The sequence below is a fragment of the Ostrea edulis genome, chromosome 1 (genome assembly GCF_947568905.1).
Source record: "Ostrea edulis chromosome 1, xbOstEdul1.1, whole genome shotgun sequence".
Classification (NCBI taxonomy): Eukaryota; Metazoa; Mollusca; class Bivalvia; order Ostreida; family Ostreidae; genus Ostrea; species Ostrea edulis.
This window is the reverse complement of record NC_079164.1, coordinates 68,211,699-68,233,621: the sequence shown is the minus strand read 5'-3', so window position 1 is coordinate 68,233,621 and position 21,923 is coordinate 68,211,699. Positions and strand designations below refer to the sequence as shown.

Sequence of the window (21,923 nt, the reverse complement as noted above, 5' to 3'; positions counted from 1 at the left end):
AAAGAAGACATTGATTGACGTGTTGTATTAACTATAGAACAATAAAGCTGTGGGTGTCGATGTAAAGATTGGTCCAAACAGAGTTGGATACAGTATTGTACTTTCTCTTTAGGACTAATTATTATACTTTCTCATTAAGACTACTTATGATTTTTCTCTAGGACTATTTGTGGACGTAGGAAACAACTATTCTGTGCTGGATCACCCTAACATTTGTTTCATCTATGAATACGTCGGATCTAAAGACTCCGAAAGAGAACAGAGTTCATTTGTAAGCAATAAAAAGACCTTGGACTTTTATTTTAAAGGCCTTTAGTTACCTTACAAAAACTTAAGATGTAATTCTGAAGACTGTATTGTAATTATTAAATGCAGACGGCCGGAAGTCAGGAGAGAGGCCCGGGGGAGGTAAAACTCACAGCGTACTATTTTATGTTGCATGACGTCACCTCTCTATAATGTCAACATTTCATTCTTCCGCTCAGGATTATACGTTGTCGATTTGCATGCTTTGGGGTTATAAGATTTACTTTTTTTAAGTTTTGGACATACGGTATATCTAAATATATTTCTCTTTAATTTCGTGGAATTCTAAATATACATTCTTTTTCTAGTGTTAAAATGTACAATCCTGACTTTTCTGTTTGGTCGATATTTTACTAAAACTCGATCAAGTGGAAACTTAACTTTTTTACAGGTTGTAAAAGACCTTGTTACTATATTTCCTGTCCTCAGAGACTGGATGGCAGAATTTCTGGCTGTGAATTGTCAGATGACAGCATCAGAAATAGGTCACAACCTGCTAATAGAACAGGTAGGTTAATGTACCCTTAAAATAACCAGTAGGGTATTATTACAATTATTATAACCCCAAACGTATTTATTTTACAATGAAAACAAAGAAAACCAAGCATCATTGTTATGAGTACATGTAATAGTCTCCAGTGCATATTAACCAGATCGTTTCAACGCCATTATTTTCAGGTTTTACGTTTGCTCCAGCATTTAGTGAAATTTGGTTACTACATGGATATGGAAGATGTTAAACAACTGTTGACTCCTCTGCTGAGTCTGTTAGACGGAACACATGATGTACCGTTTCCTAAAGACAAAGGAAAAGGTAAGGTAGCAATAGCGAAATCTGAAGTATGTTTTGAAAAATGAAACAAACAATCAAAATTCGTTCTTAATGATGTTGAAGATTATTTTGAACGATCTATACTCAATAAAACCATATTTATACCCCCCGCGAACGAAGTTCAGGGGGGTATATAGGAATCACTCTGTCTGTCTGTCTGTCTGTCTGTCCGACCGTCTGTCTGTCTGTCCGTCTGTCTGTGCAGATTCGTGTCCTGGCCATAACGTCTTTGTTCTTTGATATAGGCATACCATATTTTGCACACAGGTGGATCACCATGAGACGATGTGTCGAGTACCTTCATGACCTCTATATGACCTTGACCCTTGACCTCAAGGTCAAAATTAAAGGTTTTTACCATGGATTCGTGTCAGGGCCATGACTTCTTTGTTCTTTGACATAGGCATACCATATTTGACACATGAGTGTATCCCCATGAGACGATGTGTCGGGAACCTTCATGACCTCTATATGACCTTGAACTTTGACCTCAAGGTCAAAATTGATTATAGGGTTTTTACATAGTCATACCATAAGACATGGGCGTATCACCATGAGACTATGTCTCATGTACATTCATGACATCTTTATGACCTTGACCTTTGATCTCAAGGTCAAAATTACAGGTTTATGCCATGGATTTGTGTTCGGATTATCTTCCATTTTCTTCTACAAAGGCATACCATACTTTTACACTCAGGGAAGAGGTAATTTATACCTATTAACAACACCCTTTGGGAGATTGGGGTAAGCGGGGGTATTCTTAGTGAGAATTGCTCACAGTACCTCTTGTTTTTAATAGAAATTGCGCTTTGGATATACTAATCTTTGTTTTACTTAGGATATTCTAAGGAATCTCAGAAAGCCGTAAACCAATACAGAAGTAGTGGAAGATTTGAGCAGAGCAAAGAGGCCGAGGCCGTAGTCAATGCCAAATACCAGTACGTCTACCTATAATTCCCTAGCCCTACCTATAATTCCCTAGCCCTAACTATAATTCCCTAGCCCTACATATAATTCCCTAGTCCTAACTATAATTCCCTAATTCTACCTATAATTCCCTACCCCTACCTATAAATCCCTAACCTAGTGGTTAGGGCGCTTGTTTTGTAGTTGGGAGGTCATTGGTTCGACTCTCAATCCCGACGTCGCGTCTAATATAAGACATTTGACATACATAGGAAGTTACTCTTCCTTTGCCAAGCTCCAGGCATCAGAAAGGAAAGTTTAAGGTCTTTCGGAAGTCTCGTGTCACGGTAGGCGGTCTTTCGGAAGTCTCGTGTCACGGTAGGCGTTTGTATGATAAAGAACGCTCACTGCTATTTCTGGCGCTTCATGTAAAGCTGGTGATGTCTTTTTATGAGCAAAACAAAACCTATAATTCTCTTTGATACCCAACTTCTTTGCCGATCTCAAATTGCAACACGAAATTTTTTCAGGGCTATGGAAGTGCTGGATTTTCTTCTTACATTCCAACGAAATTTGCGTTTAAAGGTAACAGAAACGATATTTTGACTGGATATTCAAATTGATCTCCTCCCGTTATATTCATGATCTCACATACCCTTGTGACGTTTTCAGGCCTTCGTCTCTAAGTTCAAAACTTGTGAACAGAATGCGTCACGATACCGATCTCCTTTGGTGATGGAGACGCTGATGTATGAGACATATAATCCACAAATCCAGACCAAGTATGTATACAGTTCAGGCGACTTTTCAACCCCAACATCGACATCAAAACAGAAAGATTAAATTTATTAATAGATATTAACATCGTGCAATAAATCTATATTAAAATCTATTTACGTAGAAAAGCCTTGAAGAGCCAAAAGAAAGTTCTCAAAGAAATTCGAGAGATGGTATCGCTATCCTCCATATTTGATATGGATATTACGACACGTGTTCTACTTGTAAGTATTTTTTTAAAGTTTTGCTTTACTTTATAAATAGAAATACATAATCTTTAATATTTGCAAAGACAAATATATGTCTTTATTCAATTTGTTTTAAAAGGACTTGTCCGAATACAAATACGACAGAATGGTCACCAAGTCGTTGGACATCCTAAACAAGTTGTACTCATCTCAAGGGGACATGTTCAAATTGGCCGATAGAGCTCAGGTAACTAAACGACACTGCAAATATTACGATTAAAAATATATCTTCCAGATTGAATTTGCGATATTGGTATATTTATCATCACAGATTCTCCAGACCCATGACTCGGCCCGTGTCCATCGAGAGGTACAGAGGAGCCTCCCGGTACTAAGAAGACTAGCCAGACAAAAGCTCAATGACCAACAGGTTCAATTAATGAGCGAAATTCTGGATGAGCTTGCAGAGTGAGATTCTTCTGATTTACATCGCTTTAACGTATAATTTTGTATACATTCAATTTCAGAATTTTTACTTTATTAGTAATAATTTCTTGATACTGCTTAACTTTAACATAGGTTCTGTCACTTGCCAAAGTACCCAAAAGAACCTCATTTCATGAACCAGAACATCATGATCAGTCATGGTAGGTTTCCGGGATTTTTAAATTGTTGATGATGTTATTAAACATTTGTCAGACATTCTAAAGTTTAGTTTCGTTTTTTTAGGAATCCTTCACATAGTTGTCGATATCCTTTCTCAAGAGATTGACGCCAGACTAGTCGTACGTGTATCATTGTGCATGTATATTTCTTTGGACAGTGGTGTTTAACCCCTGTTGATTTTTGTAAAACTAAAACAGCTATGATTTACTTTGAAGGAGCAGCAATACATGGGAATGGCCACAATTTTCAAAAAGACTTTATATCTAATGGAATTGTTGGCGCGTGAAAATTCTGCTGTTCAGGAGACATTATTTGAACACATTGACAATCTTCTGGAAGTGCAAATCGTACCATCGAATCTTGCCATAGCTCTGAAAGAGGCAAGTATTGCAGTACTTGATGATTGTGATATTGTTTTATTCATTTGAATAAATATTTTGTGATCGTCAGTGTTGTTTTTATTTTGTAGTTGTTCATTGCAAATCAAACAACTTGCCTTAAAGTGTCCTCAAAGCAAATTCAGAAAATTGTTCTGCTGTGTTCACATCACCAGAACGAGGCTCCGGAATTCCTCGAGTTACTCAGTGTACTAGTGAAGGTAGAAGGACTGGACATGACGATCAAAAGAAACCAAGCCTTGGTAATGAAGTACATAATGCAGAATTACAGAAAGGCAGCGTATGTGCTGGACCAACCACGTGATCAAAGGTAGGTCATGTGATACTTTATATATTTAAATAATGTCTTGGTTTAATACGAAAAGTCGTCTTTTCACAACACTTATTATTCATTAGAGATCTTGATAGAATAATGTATGTAATTTATTCCAGAGAGGTCATTCTAAGCAATCAAGGTCAGCAGGGAGATTTGACGTATTACATTTATTTGGTGGACCTATTGGCTACTTGCGCTGAGGTACAATTAAAAGATAAAAATATTTTCGATTCATAACAGTTGTTCTTGAACGAATTTACATATTGAATTGCTCTCATTATTTCCTTTTGATATTATTTAGTTTTCAAAAGTGTTTTTGTTTTCCAATTAACAGGGAGAAAACAAGTTTATTGAGTCTCTTTGCCAGACTATTTTGCCGGTACAGGACATACTTTGGGTTATCAACCATCCTGATATCGCATGCAATCTAAAGAAACCATTCGTGAAATATCTTATGTGGGTTTACATGAAACCAGTGGGTAGCATGACTGAGAGTGGAGCGGCTGACCTCCAGCACGATAAGTATGTATCTACAGCACGACAAGTATATATATATAGCACGATAAGTATGTATATACAGCACGACAAATATGTACCTACAGCACGATAAGTATATACCTGGTATATACAGCACAATAAGTATGTAGTGTTTTCTTCTTTACCCGCTGGACCAGTAGCGTTGGCCTTGTGGTTAGGGCGCTTGCTTTGCAACATGGAAGTCACTAGTTGGATCATCGATACCAACGCGACGTCTAACGTGAGGTGTTTAACATAAATAGGCACTGTTGCTTCTCCAAGCGCCCGGTATCAGAAGTGAAAGTTACAGGTCTTTCAGATGCAAGGTGAAGATAACGAACAGTGATCAATCTCATAACTCCTACAAGCAATACAAAATAGATAGTTGGGCAAACACGGACCCCTGGACACACCAGAGGTGGGATCAGGTGCCTAGGAGGAGTAAGCATCCCCTGTTGACCGGTCACACCCGCCGTGAGCCCCATATATAACCTTAACAACACAGATCCTTTGCCGCGGTATGAGTTGTGCTAATAAGAACCCTCATTGCAACATCTGTAAGTAACATTTGTGGCACTTCTTCAAGAGCTGGTGACGTTTCTATATGAGTGAAAACTCCACGAATAGGACCTAAATCAACTTATGAACAACAAAACCGTAATCCTGAGACGGGCTCATTTTTTCTTCCGATCTCGGCACTAGATATGTATGGTTCTTTTATAAAAATGTGACCGAGACAAAAAGTGAGTTTGTCTCAGTTTTATAGCTCCTGGGTACAGCTGATAATGTCCAACATTCCATGACATTTCTCACAAACATTGGTCAAAATGTAAAATATGTGTTTTCATACTTTCACCCAGTATTACTTTCTGGCATTTTATATACACATTTGTCCAGCCAGTGTCTTTGGATTACGTTTTAAGATCACAAAGTGTCTCATACGCTTATGGGATTCTTTTCAGTATTTCATTGAGGATTGTCGCGCAAATGAATGTTTTCCCATGTTTATTAAATATGGTTATAAGATATATTAGGCAATGTAGTTTGATCCATTAAAAACAAGACAATACATTTGTATATGGTATGGGAACCGTAAAACGTTAGCAATGTCACATGTTTTCTGTGTTTGTTTTGCGTAGAGATCTTTGGGAGTTCATTGAAGCTGCTAGTGACGTCATAAATCAAGTCACTCAAGCCATGAAAATGCAGGGAGAGAAAACTTCTTCAATAGTGAAATCCCCACCGCCGAAAAGGTACTGAAGACAGTATACTAATTTGTTTTCACTAGGCTCAACTTACGGGATATCTTTTTTCTAATCGGGTGATCTACTCCGTATTCCAAATTTATTACTAATGTTTTTTGACGATTTTCATAGATTTTTTTCTGTACCGAATGTTCCCGTCTTTTTTTAGTTTTATCGACGACCCCAATGACCCTCGTTCCGTGATACATGGAGGAGTGTTTTTCATTTTGGACGCAGCATTACCTTTCTTCGAGGTAATTCATCAGGGAAACCAAGCAATTTGGTGTTTCTTTGACATATAAATTATATCTCTATCATCTTCATGCACTCTCTGCATGATCAAAGGCGGGTGATTAAAAGGCAATACAAAAGCTAACACTACTAACGAAAACTGTGTCATTTGTATTAGCGGATTCATTGGTAATCACCAGTTTTAATGAATGGTAGCAAACCCAGACCTTGAAACTCGTACTTCAAATATGTCTGTGGGATGTTTTTAGACAGAAATACTATCAAATAAACGACGTTTATTCGAAGTACATTCGATAATATTTTTCAGGTTTTCTTCTCGCTGTTTTATGCTCCAGACAAAGATTTGTATCCAAATGAAGTTATAGTGACAGACAACTTGGCGACAGGATTAACGGTATTACATATTGTTTGCAATAATTTCCCTTCATCTCATTTATAAGCAGTTGTTATCTTTTATGTAGTGAGAAATACTGTTTGTTTGAAACAAAGACTTTTCACTAAAGTCATATGATACCAATTACAATCAATTTGGTAATCAATCTATAACTTTTATTATTTCTAGATATAAATCTTCGGAAAAAAATCCTCCATAACATCACAGGAAAGAAATAAAATAAATATCTTTCATTTGTAGGCCTTTACAGATGAGATCGGAAATATCTTAACAAACCCTGCTCACATGAAGTCTGTTGTGTCACTGCTTACGATCCTGATATCCTCCTCGTCCTCACCCAAAGCGGTATTGTTTAGAAACAAATTCATATACATATGTATTACAATTAGTATTAAATGTTTAGATATTTATAACAAGTCATGATTACTTGCTAAACAGGCTTTGATCTCAGTTTTGGAAAAGTTCAGCACAGAGATGAAGCTGGGCGACACAAAGACCGCTGTCCGAAAAGTACGTAACCATACCACATCAGTTATCGATCTCAATGGAATAGTGTCTGATTTGATTACTTGATAATTAATACCCATAGTAGTCATTGATTTTATATTACATGCTGAAAACAATTGACATGTCGGCTCTTGTCTCGACATTATCGATTATGATTTTTTTCTACTAGGGAAACATGGAGTATTATGCCTCGGAACTGGAACTGAATGCGAAGTTCCACACATTCGCCACAAACAGCAGCATTCTGTTTAGAGGTCACAACACGGTACAGGCGCAACTCAAATACAAAAACAAAAGAGGTGAACAAGCTCAATTAAAAGTTTCCTTTTCAGTGAAAACATTTAATGAATGATTAAATACTAACGACCAATCGTACAAGTCATCCTTTTACCTTATGGACCTTAAACTGCAGGAAATTATAAGTCTTCCTTATATTTTTTTTTTATAAAAGATTACACTGAGATTGGATCAAACGAAGAATTACCACTTGGAGAAGAATTCCAAACTTTGTTGAAGTGTTTTATAGATGTTCACGAAAAGAAGGTCATGAAACGTTTTAATCCTGCAAAGAAACTTCTTCAACAATTACAGTAAGATTACTTTTGTGATGTGTTCATTTGATATGAATATTCACATCGCCGTGTATCTTGCTTGGATGGTTTTTATATGTATATTTTTTCATACAGGTATCCGTGTATTTCATTTTCAGAATATCAGCAAAGATGGTTCGAAAGGGAAATGCAATATCAAGTAACACGTCTCAAGAAGACTTGGACATTAAATGTCTGCAACTTCTCAGGGCTGTTGTTCACAGTGAAGAAAGGAAATTACCCGAGGATTGGGATACTAAAACTGCTGAAAGCAAAATCAAGAGGTACATTTTGTGTTTATTTACTGTATGGATAGGGAATTGGTTCAAATCATTCAGCTACAGAGACATACTTTGATCTTCTGATCTAGTTACTTTCAAGATGAAAGAAAAGGGTGGTGCAGAAACAGATATTAAGAAATGGGTTTGTATCAGGATGTTTAATGCTTCATGACTATTTACTTGTAGCCGTGCGTTTTGGGAAAAGTTAGATGTCAAATTGCAATACATCGTCAAAATACTTTAAAGATATATTATTGCTATTTTGTTTTTCAAATTAAAATTGAAGTTTAGAGCATTACTCAAGTAAACATCGCTTCAGAACTAAAGCTAAGATTTTATTTTAACTTTGCACTACCTACACCAAACAATAGCTCTAATATCTCAAGAAAAATAAACGTTTCAGTTTTCCATACAACTGCTTTCCGCGGTGTATGAAATAGTGTTTTTGCACCGTAATAATTTCAAGTTTCTAAAGGACGTGTTACTTTATCCAATGAAAATAGTCATTCATTAATTTGGAAATTATAGTGCAAGTTAATATTATCTAGTTGATAAATATTCTTACAAACAAGTACAGGTTTAGAATTGATCTTTTTCTTTTAGTCAACTTGCACATATCAAGGAAGTCCAGAACGCAATAAATACGCATGACTTTGTCAACAAAGTGTTGCCTCATATTGCCAGAAGAAACGACAATATCTGCCGTGAGGTACTGGCATTTCTGTCTATCATGTTGTTCAACGCCAACAGAGACGTCCAGGTAAGTAAGGAATAAGGCCAATCTGTGTTAAATTCAAGGTATCTTAAAATACAATCATGAACATTTCGAGTGAATACATTTATTTGTTTTGAAGAAATCCATGTTGGATTATTTCTTATCGACTAGAGAGGAAGTGTTCTTCATGGCCGTACGGGAGAGAATGCAGATTTCCACCAACTCAATTAAGGAAAAGTATGGAAATAAATATTTCAGATAATTACTTTATATCTACACTTTCCATTCTCCACTTGTTCTATCTAAAAGTATTTTAAAGAGACATGGGTTTTCAATTCTTCCTTGCACCAAAATAACTCTTCATCGATGTTGTGTCATTTTTAGAATGATTCTGAGAAGGAAATTCCAACAAAAAGGGTAATTCATAACCTGCATGTTTGAATAATGTCTGTTTACGTTGTTCTCATTAGCGCTGCGAAGATGGCGTCGTCCAAGGACATCACACGTTCATTTAGCAAAGAACACTACCCCATATATGTCTTTTATATTACTATTATTTTTAACATGTAACCATACGTTCTCTAAGCTTATTTTAAGTTATTTTATTAGTACATCATGCTTTGTTACGTTTAATTTTCAAACATCATAGATAAAACACAGAGAGAGACGAATTAGATAGACTAATAATTGGATAGACGTTATATGAAATACATGTAGAAACATTGTAACAATGTATGAATAACCGGTCTATTAGTGTATATTAGTGTCATTAACTTATTTCCCTAATAAGTACCAAACTAGAAAAACAATAATGATTTGTTTATAGATTTTTTAGTAATAAGTCTGACTATTGATATTTTGAACTCTATATGTGAGACTTGAAAATGATAAATGTCAATTAGACTGTATTTTTCTGCATCTTCTAAGATACACTTTGTTTGAATAATAGGAATTTGAGGTGCCAAAGAATTAACATCATTTTGCAGTACTGATAGTCTTTCAGACTTTGATTTGCGTACTGTATACATGCATTCATGTTCTTGTATTGTAACCTATTCTACTTTGCAGACGGTCACTGCTTGCACAACATCAGGGGCGGGTAAAGGAAGCCCTGGATAACCTGAGTTCTTTTCAAACTAGTATTTCAGCTGGAAGAAAGGCCTTGCAGGTACGTTCTTTCCCAAACATATTAACATCCCATCTTCAGATTTTAGATATACCGGTAATTGAATATACGTCTCGTGTTTCTTTCTTTATAGACGATTCAAGCATATGAAATTAAAATGAAAAAAGAAAAGATGCAAGGATGGGTATGTAATCCTCTAAGAAGATAATTATTTAATGAATATGTGTCGCTTAAGGTAAATCTTTAGATATATTTTGCAACTACTTTTACACAGGCGGCTTTAAGTAGAGCAAAAGCACCTGTTGTTGAATCTAAGAAAGATAAAAAGAAAAGACTGAAGGATCAGAAAAGAAAGAATATGATGATTTCCAATGGTATCAAGCGAGACTACAGTAGTAACGAAGCATTGCTGAAGCACCCCGACTCACCAGACTCTCTACAGAATCCAGTCACGTTACTGGTCACCCAGCCTGGACATCTGGCGATGGGCGTGGAGGAAGACGTAAGCAGAAAACCGTTTTTCATTATTCTGTGAAATGCAATGTCAGTTTTACAGGTTTATAACGATATCTTTTATGTTAAAATATGATAGTTTTATTTTCAACGAAAAGGGGTACATGTTGAAAGCCACAAACATAAAAACTAAAAGATGTACTGCTTTGTAGGAGGAGAAAGCGGCAGAAGAAATGATAGCCACGATGAACGAAGGTGTTGTAGACATGTTAGAATACAAAGATGATGGCTACATTGAGCTTATCTTCAAATTACTAGCAAGGATCTGTGACGGACAACATTTTGGTCTCCAGGTAAGGAATTTGAATAAATGTACGTATACATACATGTATATGTAAAACTTATACGGTACCAAGTCATTCATTCTTGATATTGCTTTGTATTTCATTTCTAGAATTACCTACGAGAGCAACCAGACAATGTTAAATCGTTCAACATTGCGGGAGAAACAGCCCAGTTTCTGAATGTGGTTTACACAACCATCAACAAGAAGACAATCAACCTCATCATACAGCTCTTCAACACACTTAATGAATTCTGTTCGGTATGAACACACCCTTCAACAACGCAATGACTGATCATTAGGATACAATTTGCTTGAAGTGTTTGAAATGCAAGACTATTCAAATATCAATGGAATAAGAAAACAAAATTTGTATTGTAGGGCAATCAAGAGAACAGGGTTGTCGTGTATGACAGAAAGCTTGTAGATTACATTAATTTCATCTTGAGGGCAGGAGACATAGCAGATTGTTCGCCAGAGAAGGTAGGATAAGCTTCTCACTTCCATCGGCACTGTCAACTACAATAGCATAGTATGAGAGAAAAAACTTCAGATTTTATCAGAGAATACACGAACCCTTGGTTCCTTTGGATTGTCGTTACATAATTGATACACAAGCATGTAATAATGAAACTTTTTTGGTAAGTATCCTCGGATCAAATCTGACAGTCGAACAATATATTACTCCAACTTATGTGTTTAATACTTACTGATGACTTGTAATATATTAAGATGATAACCAGTATTCTAACAATTTCAGAACAAGGCTTGTTTTTTCTGTGTTTATTTTTATTTGAACTGAACCTGTTTTAGATTCTCGAGTTACGACATGCGATAGCCTCAGTAATCATCTCCTTAATTGAAGAGAATGGCCCAGGAAAGTCACAGGTTGCTAAGGTAATACTAATAATTACACGTAGAATGTAATATTTTATACTTTAATGTTTTTTGTTGATTTTTATAAAAGAAATGCATTTATAATCAATGTAGGAGGTGAAAGACACGCTGGATAAGGAGGCAATATTTCGGTGTATGACATTGTGTTATGAGGCCCACCAATTAGAGAAGCCCTCTCTAGAGGATTTAAACCCAACAGAAGACGGAAGTGTTCTAAAATCTGCCCGTTCATTGGCTGTCGTTGGAGGCAGTATAATACAAGGATTTGTGGTATGGTTTAACCACATAAAGTAATTAGTGTTTTATTTGAAAGATGTTTTCCCTTTTAACCTTTCTCTCTATTTTCCCCCTTTATATAGGGTACCCAGAAAAACCAACTGAGGGAAACATTAATGGAAGTCGGATTTACCTTCTTTCTAATTCTTGCTAGAATGCAGGACATTGATCCACAGATGAGCTCGTGTAAGTCCGTCAGAAATAAATTTCCCTCGAAAGTTAGTTTTAATACTTCCAACTTTTGGCATTAATACCTACATTCCATATTTCTCCACAAAGCTAACAATTAAGTCTAAGTCTGTTAATCCAAGTGGGGGACTTAAGTTCCTTTGAGATCTTCAATTTTTCTGTGTGATTAATATTTTTTGTTTTGTTTCTTTTATTGCAGCTCTACAAATAACCCCAGAGCAAGCAAAAGCCTATGAATTCTACAAAAAGAATTCACTTTCAATAGAAATCATCAAAGACGACGTTTTGCAAAAAGTGAATTTCCGTGTGAAGAATAAGGTGTGGTAGTTGATTATTACAGCATTAATATTTTTCACACGGTTATATTTTATCTCAAGTTACAATGCTTGAAATTGTTGCAAAAGGACAGTTTTCGGATAATTGATACTTTATCCGTACAAATCTTATGATGATTCATTAAAACCAATATCGGAAAACTATGCTAGAATTGCACTACTTTGAATTACAGTAATTCAGCAGGTAGATCTCTTATTGTGCTTAATTTAGTAAATTTGGTATATGATTTTGAATGTAGAATTTCCTCCGGGAAGAAGTAAAAGAAAATCTTAAATGGAATGTGGATCGCTCATCTCCAAGCAATAAGATCCGGGATTTGATGGGATGGACACGAGATATTATGCAGGACATTTCCTACCAGAGGAAAATACTTTGTAATCCTATAGCCATGATGTTTACCAAAGGATGGTAAAGTAGTGTCTTCTATCCTTTTATAAAATGCTTAGATGATTTAATATTTATATATACTGTAAACGTGGAAATTTACGCGTGGGGGTTATTTACACTAAATACGCGATTACAGGATTGTCATGTAAATTACTCCCACGCGTACTATTCCCCTAGGTAAGTAATGTATTATATAAAATGGGTACCATATACGTGTTACATACAGTAGTAATTAAACACTACGTGTTTGGTTTGCAAAGGAAATACGCGTAATTAACAACTAGCAAAAATATCCACATTTACAGTACTATGTTTATAATACTTTGTTTACAGCACTACTTTATTGACTATATCATGACTATTTCAGGTTACTTTGGAATCATGGGGCGACTATTCTGAGTCTAGCTATCAATATGCTCATGTTGGTGACGTGGAATGCAAAGGCTTCCCTTGAGGACTATGGGAAGGTCATCAATGGCACAAACCAGACATATGACTGGGCGTTGATCAAGGAGTATGTAATATTTTCGACAATGTGTTTTGGTGTAACATACATGTAATACCTGTATCATGGTAAACTTTACATGCACTTTCAAGTTTCAGCTAAATAAAATGACTTATGGTGTATTCTTTAGCCCATCTCCTCGCATTGCATTCATCCCACTAGACCATTACATACTGACTATGTATGCACTAGGAGGTACCCACAATCTGCTATCGTTGTTTGTCCTCATCAGTTACTTCCTGTCAAACCATCCTCGACTTCCAAGTAAAGAGGAGATAAAAGCACCTTTCAGGTATCAGTAATTTCATTCGCAGAATAAATGTTATTCCATGTGAAACATATTAACACACATATAAATGCCACCAATAGCAAGCCTGCTTGTACAGCTCAATTTTTCTTGGTTTAAAGAGCGCTTTGTGGCGGAGGCAAGAAAAGTAGGGACGATCTTGCAGAGAAAAAGGCGGATGAAATCTCCAAACTAGATGTTAAATTTTTTAGCTTTACAACATTTTATTACATGGTAGGTTGTAAACTTTTCTCATTATATCGGATTCGAGATTTTCGAGGGTATATATTTATTGTGCTATCTATCACTGCAATTTTATTTTAGCTGTTCTTGGCAATGTCCGCTGCTGGTACATTTTTTCATGGATATTTCTTCGCATTCCACCTTTTGAACATTGTCAACAACAATCAGCTTCTTAGTGGTGTCATAAAAGCTGTCACTCTTAATGGTAACTTAACAAACTGTGTATAAATTTCTCAGTAAAGCTGGTTTATTTCCTCTTCTACCAAGTTAAGATTACCAATTGTCTAACTTCGGTTGTCAATTTTTTCCAGGTATTTCGTTACTGTGGGTGGCTATCCTTGGACTTATTGTGATATATATTTATGCACTTGTTGGGTTTTCGTTACTTCGTGCATTTTTCTCTCCTGGCGAGTACCTGTATTGCTCTACGTTATGGCAATGCACTGTAACAGTCATTCGATACGGTCTCATCGGAGACATGTTTGATGTAAGTACAGTATTTACTATGACAATCAAATTTAGAGCTAACGATATCAATGTAAAATGTCTTTTTAGTGTCAATTTCAACTATAAAAGGTCATTCATTCAGAACACTGAGATTTCTAAATGTTAGTATTGGCTTCTTTTCATTTCAGACTGTCAAGCAAAATGATAGAAACGATAGCTTTGCCTCATTTTGGCCTCTAGTTCTGTACCACGTGTCTTTCTTCATATTCATCACCACTATTGGTCTAAACATAATATTTGGTATCATTGTGGACACATTCTCAGAGCTTCGTGACCTTAAGGTACAATATTTTACAACTTAATTATACACTTTATCGAACAGTTAGGATGACATTCATTACTGTAATATGTATGCACTTTTCTTCCAGTGGCGAGCTGAATCCGATATGAAGGACACGTGCTTCATTTGCAGTAGAAATAGTTACGATTTTGAGCACAATGGGAAGGTAAATTCAAATCGAAAAATATTGTATAACCATCACCGTCATATAGAACAAGCATTCTGTAAGTAATGCGTAGCAATACATGTCCCCAGCCTCAAGTTCAGTCGATCATGTAATATTCTGCGCGAATGATCTTACATCAGCCGTTTTTGTATGATCATTTAAAAAGAAGAAAATTTCATAATTTATTCAAACAAATTATATGCAACTCGCACAATAAAAAGAATGCAGAAAAACAATTACAGGTAAAAATAAGTTCAATCAACCATGCAACTAAGTCTTACAATTATTGTTAGATTGAGTCAAACATGCTGAACATGAAACGTAACATATCTCATTAGATAATCACATCTCAAATTTTAGTTTACGAAGTTGAAGCATAGTGAAGACTAAGAAAACTACATTCGGAACAAGTTCCATAAATCTTTAAAAATCAGTCATCTGTGATTAAATTTAAACATTCATTAGCAAATCATCCCAAATTTCAGCTACCTAAATCAAAGCATGATGAAAACTAAGATGTGACAAACGGACAGGAAACCAGTAGTCCCCTTCACCTTTTCAGATAAGAGACTACTAGTAATTAACAAGTAGTAAAAATAGAGTTTTTGTTTTTTCAAATCAGGGATTTGATCACCATGTTCGGAATGAACATAACATGTGGGCCTATGTATTTTTCTTGATCCATCTTGAGGACGTCAAGACCAGCGACTTCACAGCGTTGGAACTTTACGTCCACAAACTTGTAAGTAACAAGTGCCGAAATTTCTTCATAAAGAAAATTAAGTTATGTGTAATTTTCTTCTACTCTAATTCATTGATTTATGAACTTTTGAAGGTAGCATTAGAGAACTACGATTTCTTCCCGATGAATCGGGCCCTTTGCCTTACTTCTATAGACACCGACTCAACAGAGTCCAAAATTGACGAACTCTTGAACAGGGTTACTTCCATAGCATTGAAACAGAAAGAGGAGGTAACATTACATTTATCCATTTATTTTGACCACTCTTAAAGAATAATAAAGAGCGCCCAGTAAACTCTTAAAACATCAATGGTTTATATAATCTGCATATTGTAGGAAACGGAGAAGAAACGAAAGGCAGAAAAAATGAAGCAGAAGAGGTGGCAAGAGAAACACCGTCAGTTTATGTTTGGAATCCAAGATGAAGAAAATGGTAATGACAATGGAAAATCACAGACTAGTGAGAAAATAATCATCAAGCCCAAATCCGACAGATCCCTCTCCAGACCTCCTAGTATCGTCAGTCTTCAGAAGACTCCCGCCATAGATATTGGCACCACTGATGGGACCACAGATAGAAAGGACTACACCAAGAAAGACTCTGTCGAAAAAGCAAAACTCGTCCTAAAAGAGTCAGACGAATCGGAAGTAGCAATGACTGAGGACTCGGATTCAGTGGGTAGTATTCGTGAGGAATATGACTTACTGAAGGAGGATTTCTCCACTTTGGGTATGTTGGAGCCGATGCCTCCTGCTTTCAGGGAACGTGCCTTGTCAATTCCTGGAATTTCAGCACTTGTTCAACCTTCAAGTGAAGACGAACCAAAGTCTGGAGATGAACTTCGTGTTCTTGTTGAAGACGAAACGGATGACGATAGTGTGAAAGAATCAACAAGACTTTGAGTGTAGAAGATGTATCAAACGTTAACAAATTGGATTGTGGATTTCTTGGAGCTTTACTAATATCCACTTATACAGCTTGTGGATTCAGTCATTCTTTTCCATACCGAAGTAAACCCTTTACGAGATATTGCAATGCGAAAGATGCATTATGTATGCTGCATTTAATTCACTAGTTACTTTAAGAACCATCAGGCGATATGTTTATTATCGACTATTTCATTATTTGTATTTTGTATATAATTCAAGATGCTTTGTATTTACTTTCGGTCTTCGTTGCATAATTTCATTCACATAGCAATACCTGTTGTACAATATTTTATTATATTTCTATGTTTGCATAAGCGTTTGTTTGCAATCACACACTCCATAATCATAAAAGCATTACCCGGTTTTGAACTTATAAATGATTGTTGTATAATTAATATCATTCTAAATGTTTGTATTTTGTCATCTTGAATTACAAATAAATGCGTTAACTTTTGTATAGTGTTAGTTGTTCAATTAACATCAAGTGAATACGTCTCAAATATTGTCAGTGATCATTATCAAGTTCCCTTATTCGGGGTTTAGGTTAAGCTTCGTTTACACTGTACCTACGGATGGGGACAAAACATTCGCGTTGAATTCTTTTAATAGTTATTGAAATGAACACGAGGGAAGACGAAGGGGTTGCTATATGAATGCAGATGCAAATGAACGTCGTGCAAAAAAAAAATGCTGCTCAACAGAACATCCCATTTCTCTCCAGATTAAATAAACACAATTGCAATAGTTTCTTTCTGGACCCTTTTGGTGTCAATAAATTCAGAAATCAACACAATTCAACTGATTCACAATGTACATGTATTTCTAGTTTGAAATGAATTCGCTTTAAATTCTGTATTTTCTACTTTTTTCTACTTTATTTTTCATTGTTCGGTGTTCTTGTGGTGGTCAAGATGTACGTTTTAATTTGGACAGTGTTTTTCAACGCACGATATTCTCTTTGATTGACTTTTCTGCTAATATGGACAGGCATTCGTCAAGATTTGTGTAAAGAAGAGGTGTTGTACATGGCAATGGAGTTAGGTCCTTCCTCATGGTCCAAGACACGATGAAGTATGAATATCGACAAGCAATACATGTATACATACATCATGCACAAACTCTCTCACAATAAGGTTGTGAGTTGGACAATGAAACAGAATGTCGAATCACATGGTTCTTAATTCCAACATTAAAGGAAAGGGTCAGAGAATGGTTTAGAAGTTGAATCGCATCTGATTTTCAATTTCAACATTAAAGGAAAGGGTCAGAGAATGGTTCAGAAGTTGAATCACATCTGATTTTCAATTTCAACATTAAAAGAAAGGGTCAGAGAATGGTTCAGAAGTTGAATCGCATCTGATTTTCAATTTCAACATTAAAATAGAGGGTCAGCGAAAGACGTCCTCTGCCATTACCTTAATGGAAAAGAAACTAATGACAAAGTACCAGGTCATGCTACAAAATCTAAACTACATGCATGTTCTATATTATAGCATTCAATTTCGTATTGTGCTCATTCGTCTTCTCGCCTCTTTTCCTCTTTCTGTTTGATATATATTTGTATTTTATGGTATTCGTTTTATATTCTTCTTTAAGATACGAAATCGACACAAATAATTAATCCGTCTGCATTCGTCATGCTTTCATCTCAACTTTCCTGACAGCGTAAAACAAACATTATGATGGATTCTACTCTGTACAACGCAACTGGTGTATTAAATGTCTTTTAATCTCAAAACAATGTACAATATTTGGAAGTTTAATGCCGAGACAAAAAACTTCTGGACAGCTTCTTGGGAAGATATACGGTAATACTGGACAAAGCATGTGAAATACTGTTTAAAGCTGTCCAAAAAAAACCGAACGGAATTCGGAGGCAATTGCTTTCAGTATAGTCCTATTACACTTTGACAAGTCCTCTCGCAGAAATGAGATCCACTGTATAGTCATTTTCTCATGCCTCGTCACGTCTTCTTGACCGATTGAGCAGCCATATACAATTCCCGTAACTGTCTCTTTCTGTCGTTATGGCAACCTACACCAAAACATAGATATAAGCTACATTAATATAATCATTCCATATAAACAACAAAAACATATCACTAATGAATCTCTTAATTCAAATGAAAGGTATTTTTAACAATTCACTGTATAACCCGTCAACGTATATCACCTAGGAAGGAGTTTGGTATGGTAGTCGTGTTCCCGTTCGGGACACATTCCATGTTTCCGTCGTCTGCCAAAATTGGTCCGTCCTCCCACAATAAGTCCCATCCTCCAATCCGCTTTTCTTTACCCGTCAGACGATTCTCCAGGTCAAGGACGTTTAATAAGTCATTCAAAAGTCCAAACTTCAATTCATAATCTTCTTTTCCACTGGCAGTGAGTGATGGCGAGGCATTTATCTCTATTAACCAACTGTATGAAAGGGAATCCATTACTGATCATTTCTATAACTTATCTAATCCACAAACAGTTTCCTTTTGAAAATCGAATACTTACGGTTTGAGATCAGAATCAAACAAAATATCATAACCATACATCTCAAAGCAATGTTTATCGTTGATAATGATTTTTTGAACACTCTGTAATGATTTGATAATAATGTTGTCAATCCCTTTGTAAGCTTTTCTGACCTACAAAAATAAATACAAACTTTTAGTCTTGGGAATTACACACAGTGAATAAGGCAAAGGTTGAGTGTTTACAAGACTTAAATTAAGACTTCGTTGAACTTACAGCATCGACCCCATGCTTAGCGGAGAGGTACTTTCGTAGTTGCTGGGTGGACCACTTGCATCCCTTGTCAGGGTCATAGTCTGGGGCATTTTTCTGGATTGCAACGTTTGTCAAATGAACATCTTGTCAAAGGTTAAAGAATCACTTTACTTCCCACCAAACAACACTTGTGTAAGAATTAAGCTTAACATGAACGACCTTAGATCTAGAAAATGCATGGCGTAAATGACATCTGTAAAACAAGACGAGCATGCCATCGTATCTAGGTACATTTCTAAAAATCAAAGTATATCTCAATACATGGATTTTTAAATAAGCACCCCATGTAATAGCTCGCCCACCTACCCAAACATTGACACATTACACTACACATACACCCTTCAACTCCTGAAATAGTCAAGGATACATGTATCTTCAATGGAATCAAGAGAGAACCTTGTATTGGAGAATCTAGCAAACCCGCTCCTGTACAGCCACACTTTGAGAGGATTATACTATCAACAAAATAACAAGTTAGGCTTAAATGAAGGAATATTCAGAAAAAGTTCTGAATAACAAGTCAAAACAAAGATGTATGGATACCATAAAATTAGATTTTTTATACGAATCAAAATCTAACTCACGGAAACAACTAACACGTAGACTCGAACATCGAACTTTCGGCCACCAATTAAGTAGGGGTTTTCTATGTACCGCTGAACCACGTAGGTTTCTGGAGCATCACGGTTAGGGTCACTCAGGGGTTGGTACTCTCCCTACAGAATCAGTTTTTATATAATGTTAAATTTGTTCTACATTTATCTGGCAGATATGACCTACCATGTGAAAGCCTGGGTACCTTTTTCCAGTCTGTGATGTCCTTCAGTCTCCTGAACAGAAAGATGCCTCGACCTTGAGCTCTGGCCGCTGGTTTCATAATCCAGATGATTCCTGGGTTCTTCTTAAACTCCTCGACAAATATGTGATACTCAGACTACGAAATCAGAATGATGAATTGAAATATTGATATTTTATACCGCATACTGGCGCATAGGCACAGTATTTAGTGACGAAATAGGAGATTTAAAAATGTCACTAGTATACTACGTACGGGGAGCTCATAAGTTGTTGGAAAGAACTCGAAGCTACAAAAGAAAGTTACAATATATACTTCATCATGTAAAATCAACATCCTGGGGGTATGCATTCTTAGAAATGTGTTTCCTATTCTTACACTGAGTAAGCTATAGTACCTCAGTCCCTCGGCTTTGCCTTGCTCTCGTTCAGTTTGTTTCTTCAAGCGTTTGAGATTCTTGACCATTAAATTTTTGCGCGTCAGCTATAAAGAAGATATTGATTCAAATCTAGTAAAATAAAATGTGTTTAACAAGTATCTTGTAAAATCATAATGGAGGATGTCAAAATTAAAGTACAAAATGAAAGTAGTTCATATGCAGAGCAATTCTCCCAACAAAAGACACCAAACAGATTATTCCAAATATCTTCTCTTTTCTTCTTTTTTTTTTATTCCAAAGGCTCAAGTGAGCTTTGTCCGTTGTCCGTCGGTTGGCATTGCAACCTTTTCACAATTTCATCTTCTCCAGAACCATTGGCCAATTTCAACTAAACTCGGCACAGAGTATCCTTGGGTGAAGTGGATTCAATTTTGTTCAAATGAAGGACCATATCCCATTCCAAGTGGAGATAATCAAGTAAAGGAAACAATATACATGTAGGGTTGGGTAATTTATAATTCTTCTTGCCAATCACTGGGTCAGATAAGATGTAACTTGTGTGGAAGCTTCCTGATATTCAAGTTTGTCCAAATCATGACTCCAGGGGTAGGATGGGGCTACAATAAGGGATCAAAGTTTTGTATGGGGATACATAGAAAAAAAATTCAAGAACTGGGCCATGATTAACCGTATTAATATGCAAGTATTCCCGGGTAATGCAGATTCAACTCTGTCCAAATTATGGCTCCAAAGGGTAGGGTGGGGCCACAATAGGAGAACAATGGTTTATATGAAAATATACGGGGGGGGGGGGTAATATTCAAACATCAACACATAGTGTAGATTGAAGCTTTTTTTAATTAGTTGTGTTACCTCATAGTGATTTCTGAAGTGTAGGATTTTCTGGTGTTCGTAGAGGAACATAGTGTCGTAGTTTTGATGAAGCCACTCCCTATCACACCAATAGAAGTCCCAGTCTCCATCACTATAAGTACACATGTACCAACATATAACAACAGAGCAACGAGAGGCATAATATCGTACAACACAAAAAGTCAATCGAACACACGGATATAAATTACAGACTTTATTATAATATCCCTCCATACCGAGAATGTTCATAAAAAGAGACATGGTAATATCATACTAACTACATACAGATTCTTACATAGTTAATTATTGGTGCATGAATATAGAAAATGTATTTGTGAAAGTGTTATTCATATAGACTGAAGTACATCGGGGTATATAATCAGGAATTGCGAAAACTAGCTCATTGAATCTGCTCTCCATTCCACGTCAGTATATTCATTTATTTGGATAGAATAGAAACTAAATGTATCGGAACGACACAAATGCCCTCGCTTGCAACAAACTTTATATCATTGTTGTACTTTATGATATAGCATCCTC

The 21,923-nt window shown here is 36.0% G+C and overlaps 2 protein-coding genes across 17 annotated transcripts in view; one reads left to right on the top strand and one right to left on the bottom strand.

Annotated features, from left to right (window-relative positions):
* LOC125645484 (inositol 1,4,5-trisphosphate receptor type 2-like) overlaps window positions 1–17,012 on the top strand; it is a 57,223-nt gene extending 40,211 nt beyond the window's left edge. For both annotated transcript variants that reach the window (XM_048871035.2, XM_056157902.1), the window contains exons 24-71: window positions 162–271; window positions 376–408; window positions 698–814; window positions 985–1,120; window positions 1,980–2,079; window positions 2,578–2,632; window positions 2,720–2,829; window positions 2,949–3,048; window positions 3,152–3,259; window positions 3,344–3,480; window positions 3,592–3,659; window positions 3,742–3,797; window positions 3,894–4,058; window positions 4,148–4,386; window positions 4,509–4,593; window positions 4,727–4,914; window positions 6,048–6,161; window positions 6,322–6,406; window positions 6,712–6,798; window positions 7,039–7,143; window positions 7,237–7,308; window positions 7,475–7,604; window positions 7,757–7,895; window positions 8,015–8,179; window positions 8,780–8,936; window positions 9,031–9,128; window positions 9,276–9,308; window positions 9,960–10,059; window positions 10,151–10,201; window positions 10,292–10,519; window positions 10,683–10,823; window positions 10,925–11,074; window positions 11,195–11,296; window positions 11,627–11,710; window positions 11,804–11,980; window positions 12,070–12,172; window positions 12,375–12,493; window positions 12,750–12,919; window positions 13,266–13,412; window positions 13,534–13,695; window positions 13,812–13,923; window positions 14,014–14,137; window positions 14,244–14,419; window positions 14,568–14,720; window positions 14,808–14,885; window positions 15,508–15,627; window positions 15,721–15,858; window positions 15,964–17,012. In XM_048871035.2, the coding sequence (XP_048726992.2) occupies window positions 162–271; window positions 376–408; window positions 698–814; window positions 985–1,120; window positions 1,980–2,079; window positions 2,578–2,632; window positions 2,720–2,829; window positions 2,949–3,048; window positions 3,152–3,259; window positions 3,344–3,480; window positions 3,592–3,659; window positions 3,742–3,797; window positions 3,894–4,058; window positions 4,148–4,386; window positions 4,509–4,593; window positions 4,727–4,914; window positions 6,048–6,161; window positions 6,322–6,406; window positions 6,712–6,798; window positions 7,039–7,143; window positions 7,237–7,308; window positions 7,475–7,604; window positions 7,757–7,895; window positions 8,015–8,179; window positions 8,780–8,936; window positions 9,031–9,128; window positions 9,276–9,308; window positions 9,960–10,059; window positions 10,151–10,201; window positions 10,292–10,519; window positions 10,683–10,823; window positions 10,925–11,074; window positions 11,195–11,296; window positions 11,627–11,710; window positions 11,804–11,980; window positions 12,070–12,172; window positions 12,375–12,493; window positions 12,750–12,919; window positions 13,266–13,412; window positions 13,534–13,695; window positions 13,812–13,923; window positions 14,014–14,137; window positions 14,244–14,419; window positions 14,568–14,720; window positions 14,808–14,885; window positions 15,508–15,627; window positions 15,721–15,858; window positions 15,964–16,530 (6,194 nt within the window). In that variant the 3' untranslated portion in view covers window positions 16,531–17,012. The remainder of the gene's footprint in view (window positions 1–161; window positions 272–375; window positions 409–697; window positions 815–984; window positions 1,121–1,979; window positions 2,080–2,577; window positions 2,633–2,719; window positions 2,830–2,948; window positions 3,049–3,151; window positions 3,260–3,343; window positions 3,481–3,591; window positions 3,660–3,741; window positions 3,798–3,893; window positions 4,059–4,147; window positions 4,387–4,508; window positions 4,594–4,726; window positions 4,915–6,047; window positions 6,162–6,321; window positions 6,407–6,711; window positions 6,799–7,038; window positions 7,144–7,236; window positions 7,309–7,474; window positions 7,605–7,756; window positions 7,896–8,014; window positions 8,180–8,779; window positions 8,937–9,030; window positions 9,129–9,275; window positions 9,309–9,959; window positions 10,060–10,150; window positions 10,202–10,291; window positions 10,520–10,682; window positions 10,824–10,924; window positions 11,075–11,194; window positions 11,297–11,626; window positions 11,711–11,803; window positions 11,981–12,069; window positions 12,173–12,374; window positions 12,494–12,749; window positions 12,920–13,265; window positions 13,413–13,533; window positions 13,696–13,811; window positions 13,924–14,013; window positions 14,138–14,243; window positions 14,420–14,567; window positions 14,721–14,807; window positions 14,886–15,507; window positions 15,628–15,720; window positions 15,859–15,963) is intronic.
* A 1,253-nt stretch (window positions 17,013–18,265) lies between these two features.
* LOC125645782 (probable tubulin polyglutamylase TTLL9) overlaps window positions 18,266–21,923 on the bottom strand; it is a 42,496-nt gene continuing 38,838 nt past the window's right edge. For all 15 annotated transcript variants that reach the window (XM_056158108.1, XM_048871625.2, XM_048871611.2 and 12 more), the window contains 10 exons: window positions 21,384–21,495; window positions 20,529–20,614; window positions 20,387–20,420; window positions 20,135–20,269; window positions 19,920–20,051; window positions 19,703–19,790; window positions 19,297–19,418; window positions 19,060–19,193; window positions 18,731–18,975; window positions 18,266–18,592 (listed from right to left, as the gene is read on the bottom strand). In XM_056158108.1, the coding sequence (XP_056014083.1) occupies window positions 18,522–18,592; window positions 18,731–18,975; window positions 19,060–19,193; window positions 19,297–19,418; window positions 19,703–19,790; window positions 19,920–20,051; window positions 20,135–20,269; window positions 20,387–20,420; window positions 20,529–20,614; window positions 21,384–21,495 (1,159 nt within the window). In that variant the 3' untranslated portion in view covers window positions 18,266–18,521. The remainder of the gene's footprint in view (window positions 18,593–18,730; window positions 18,976–19,059; window positions 19,194–19,296; window positions 19,419–19,702; window positions 19,791–19,919; window positions 20,052–20,134; window positions 20,270–20,386; window positions 20,421–20,528; window positions 20,615–21,383; window positions 21,496–21,923) is intronic.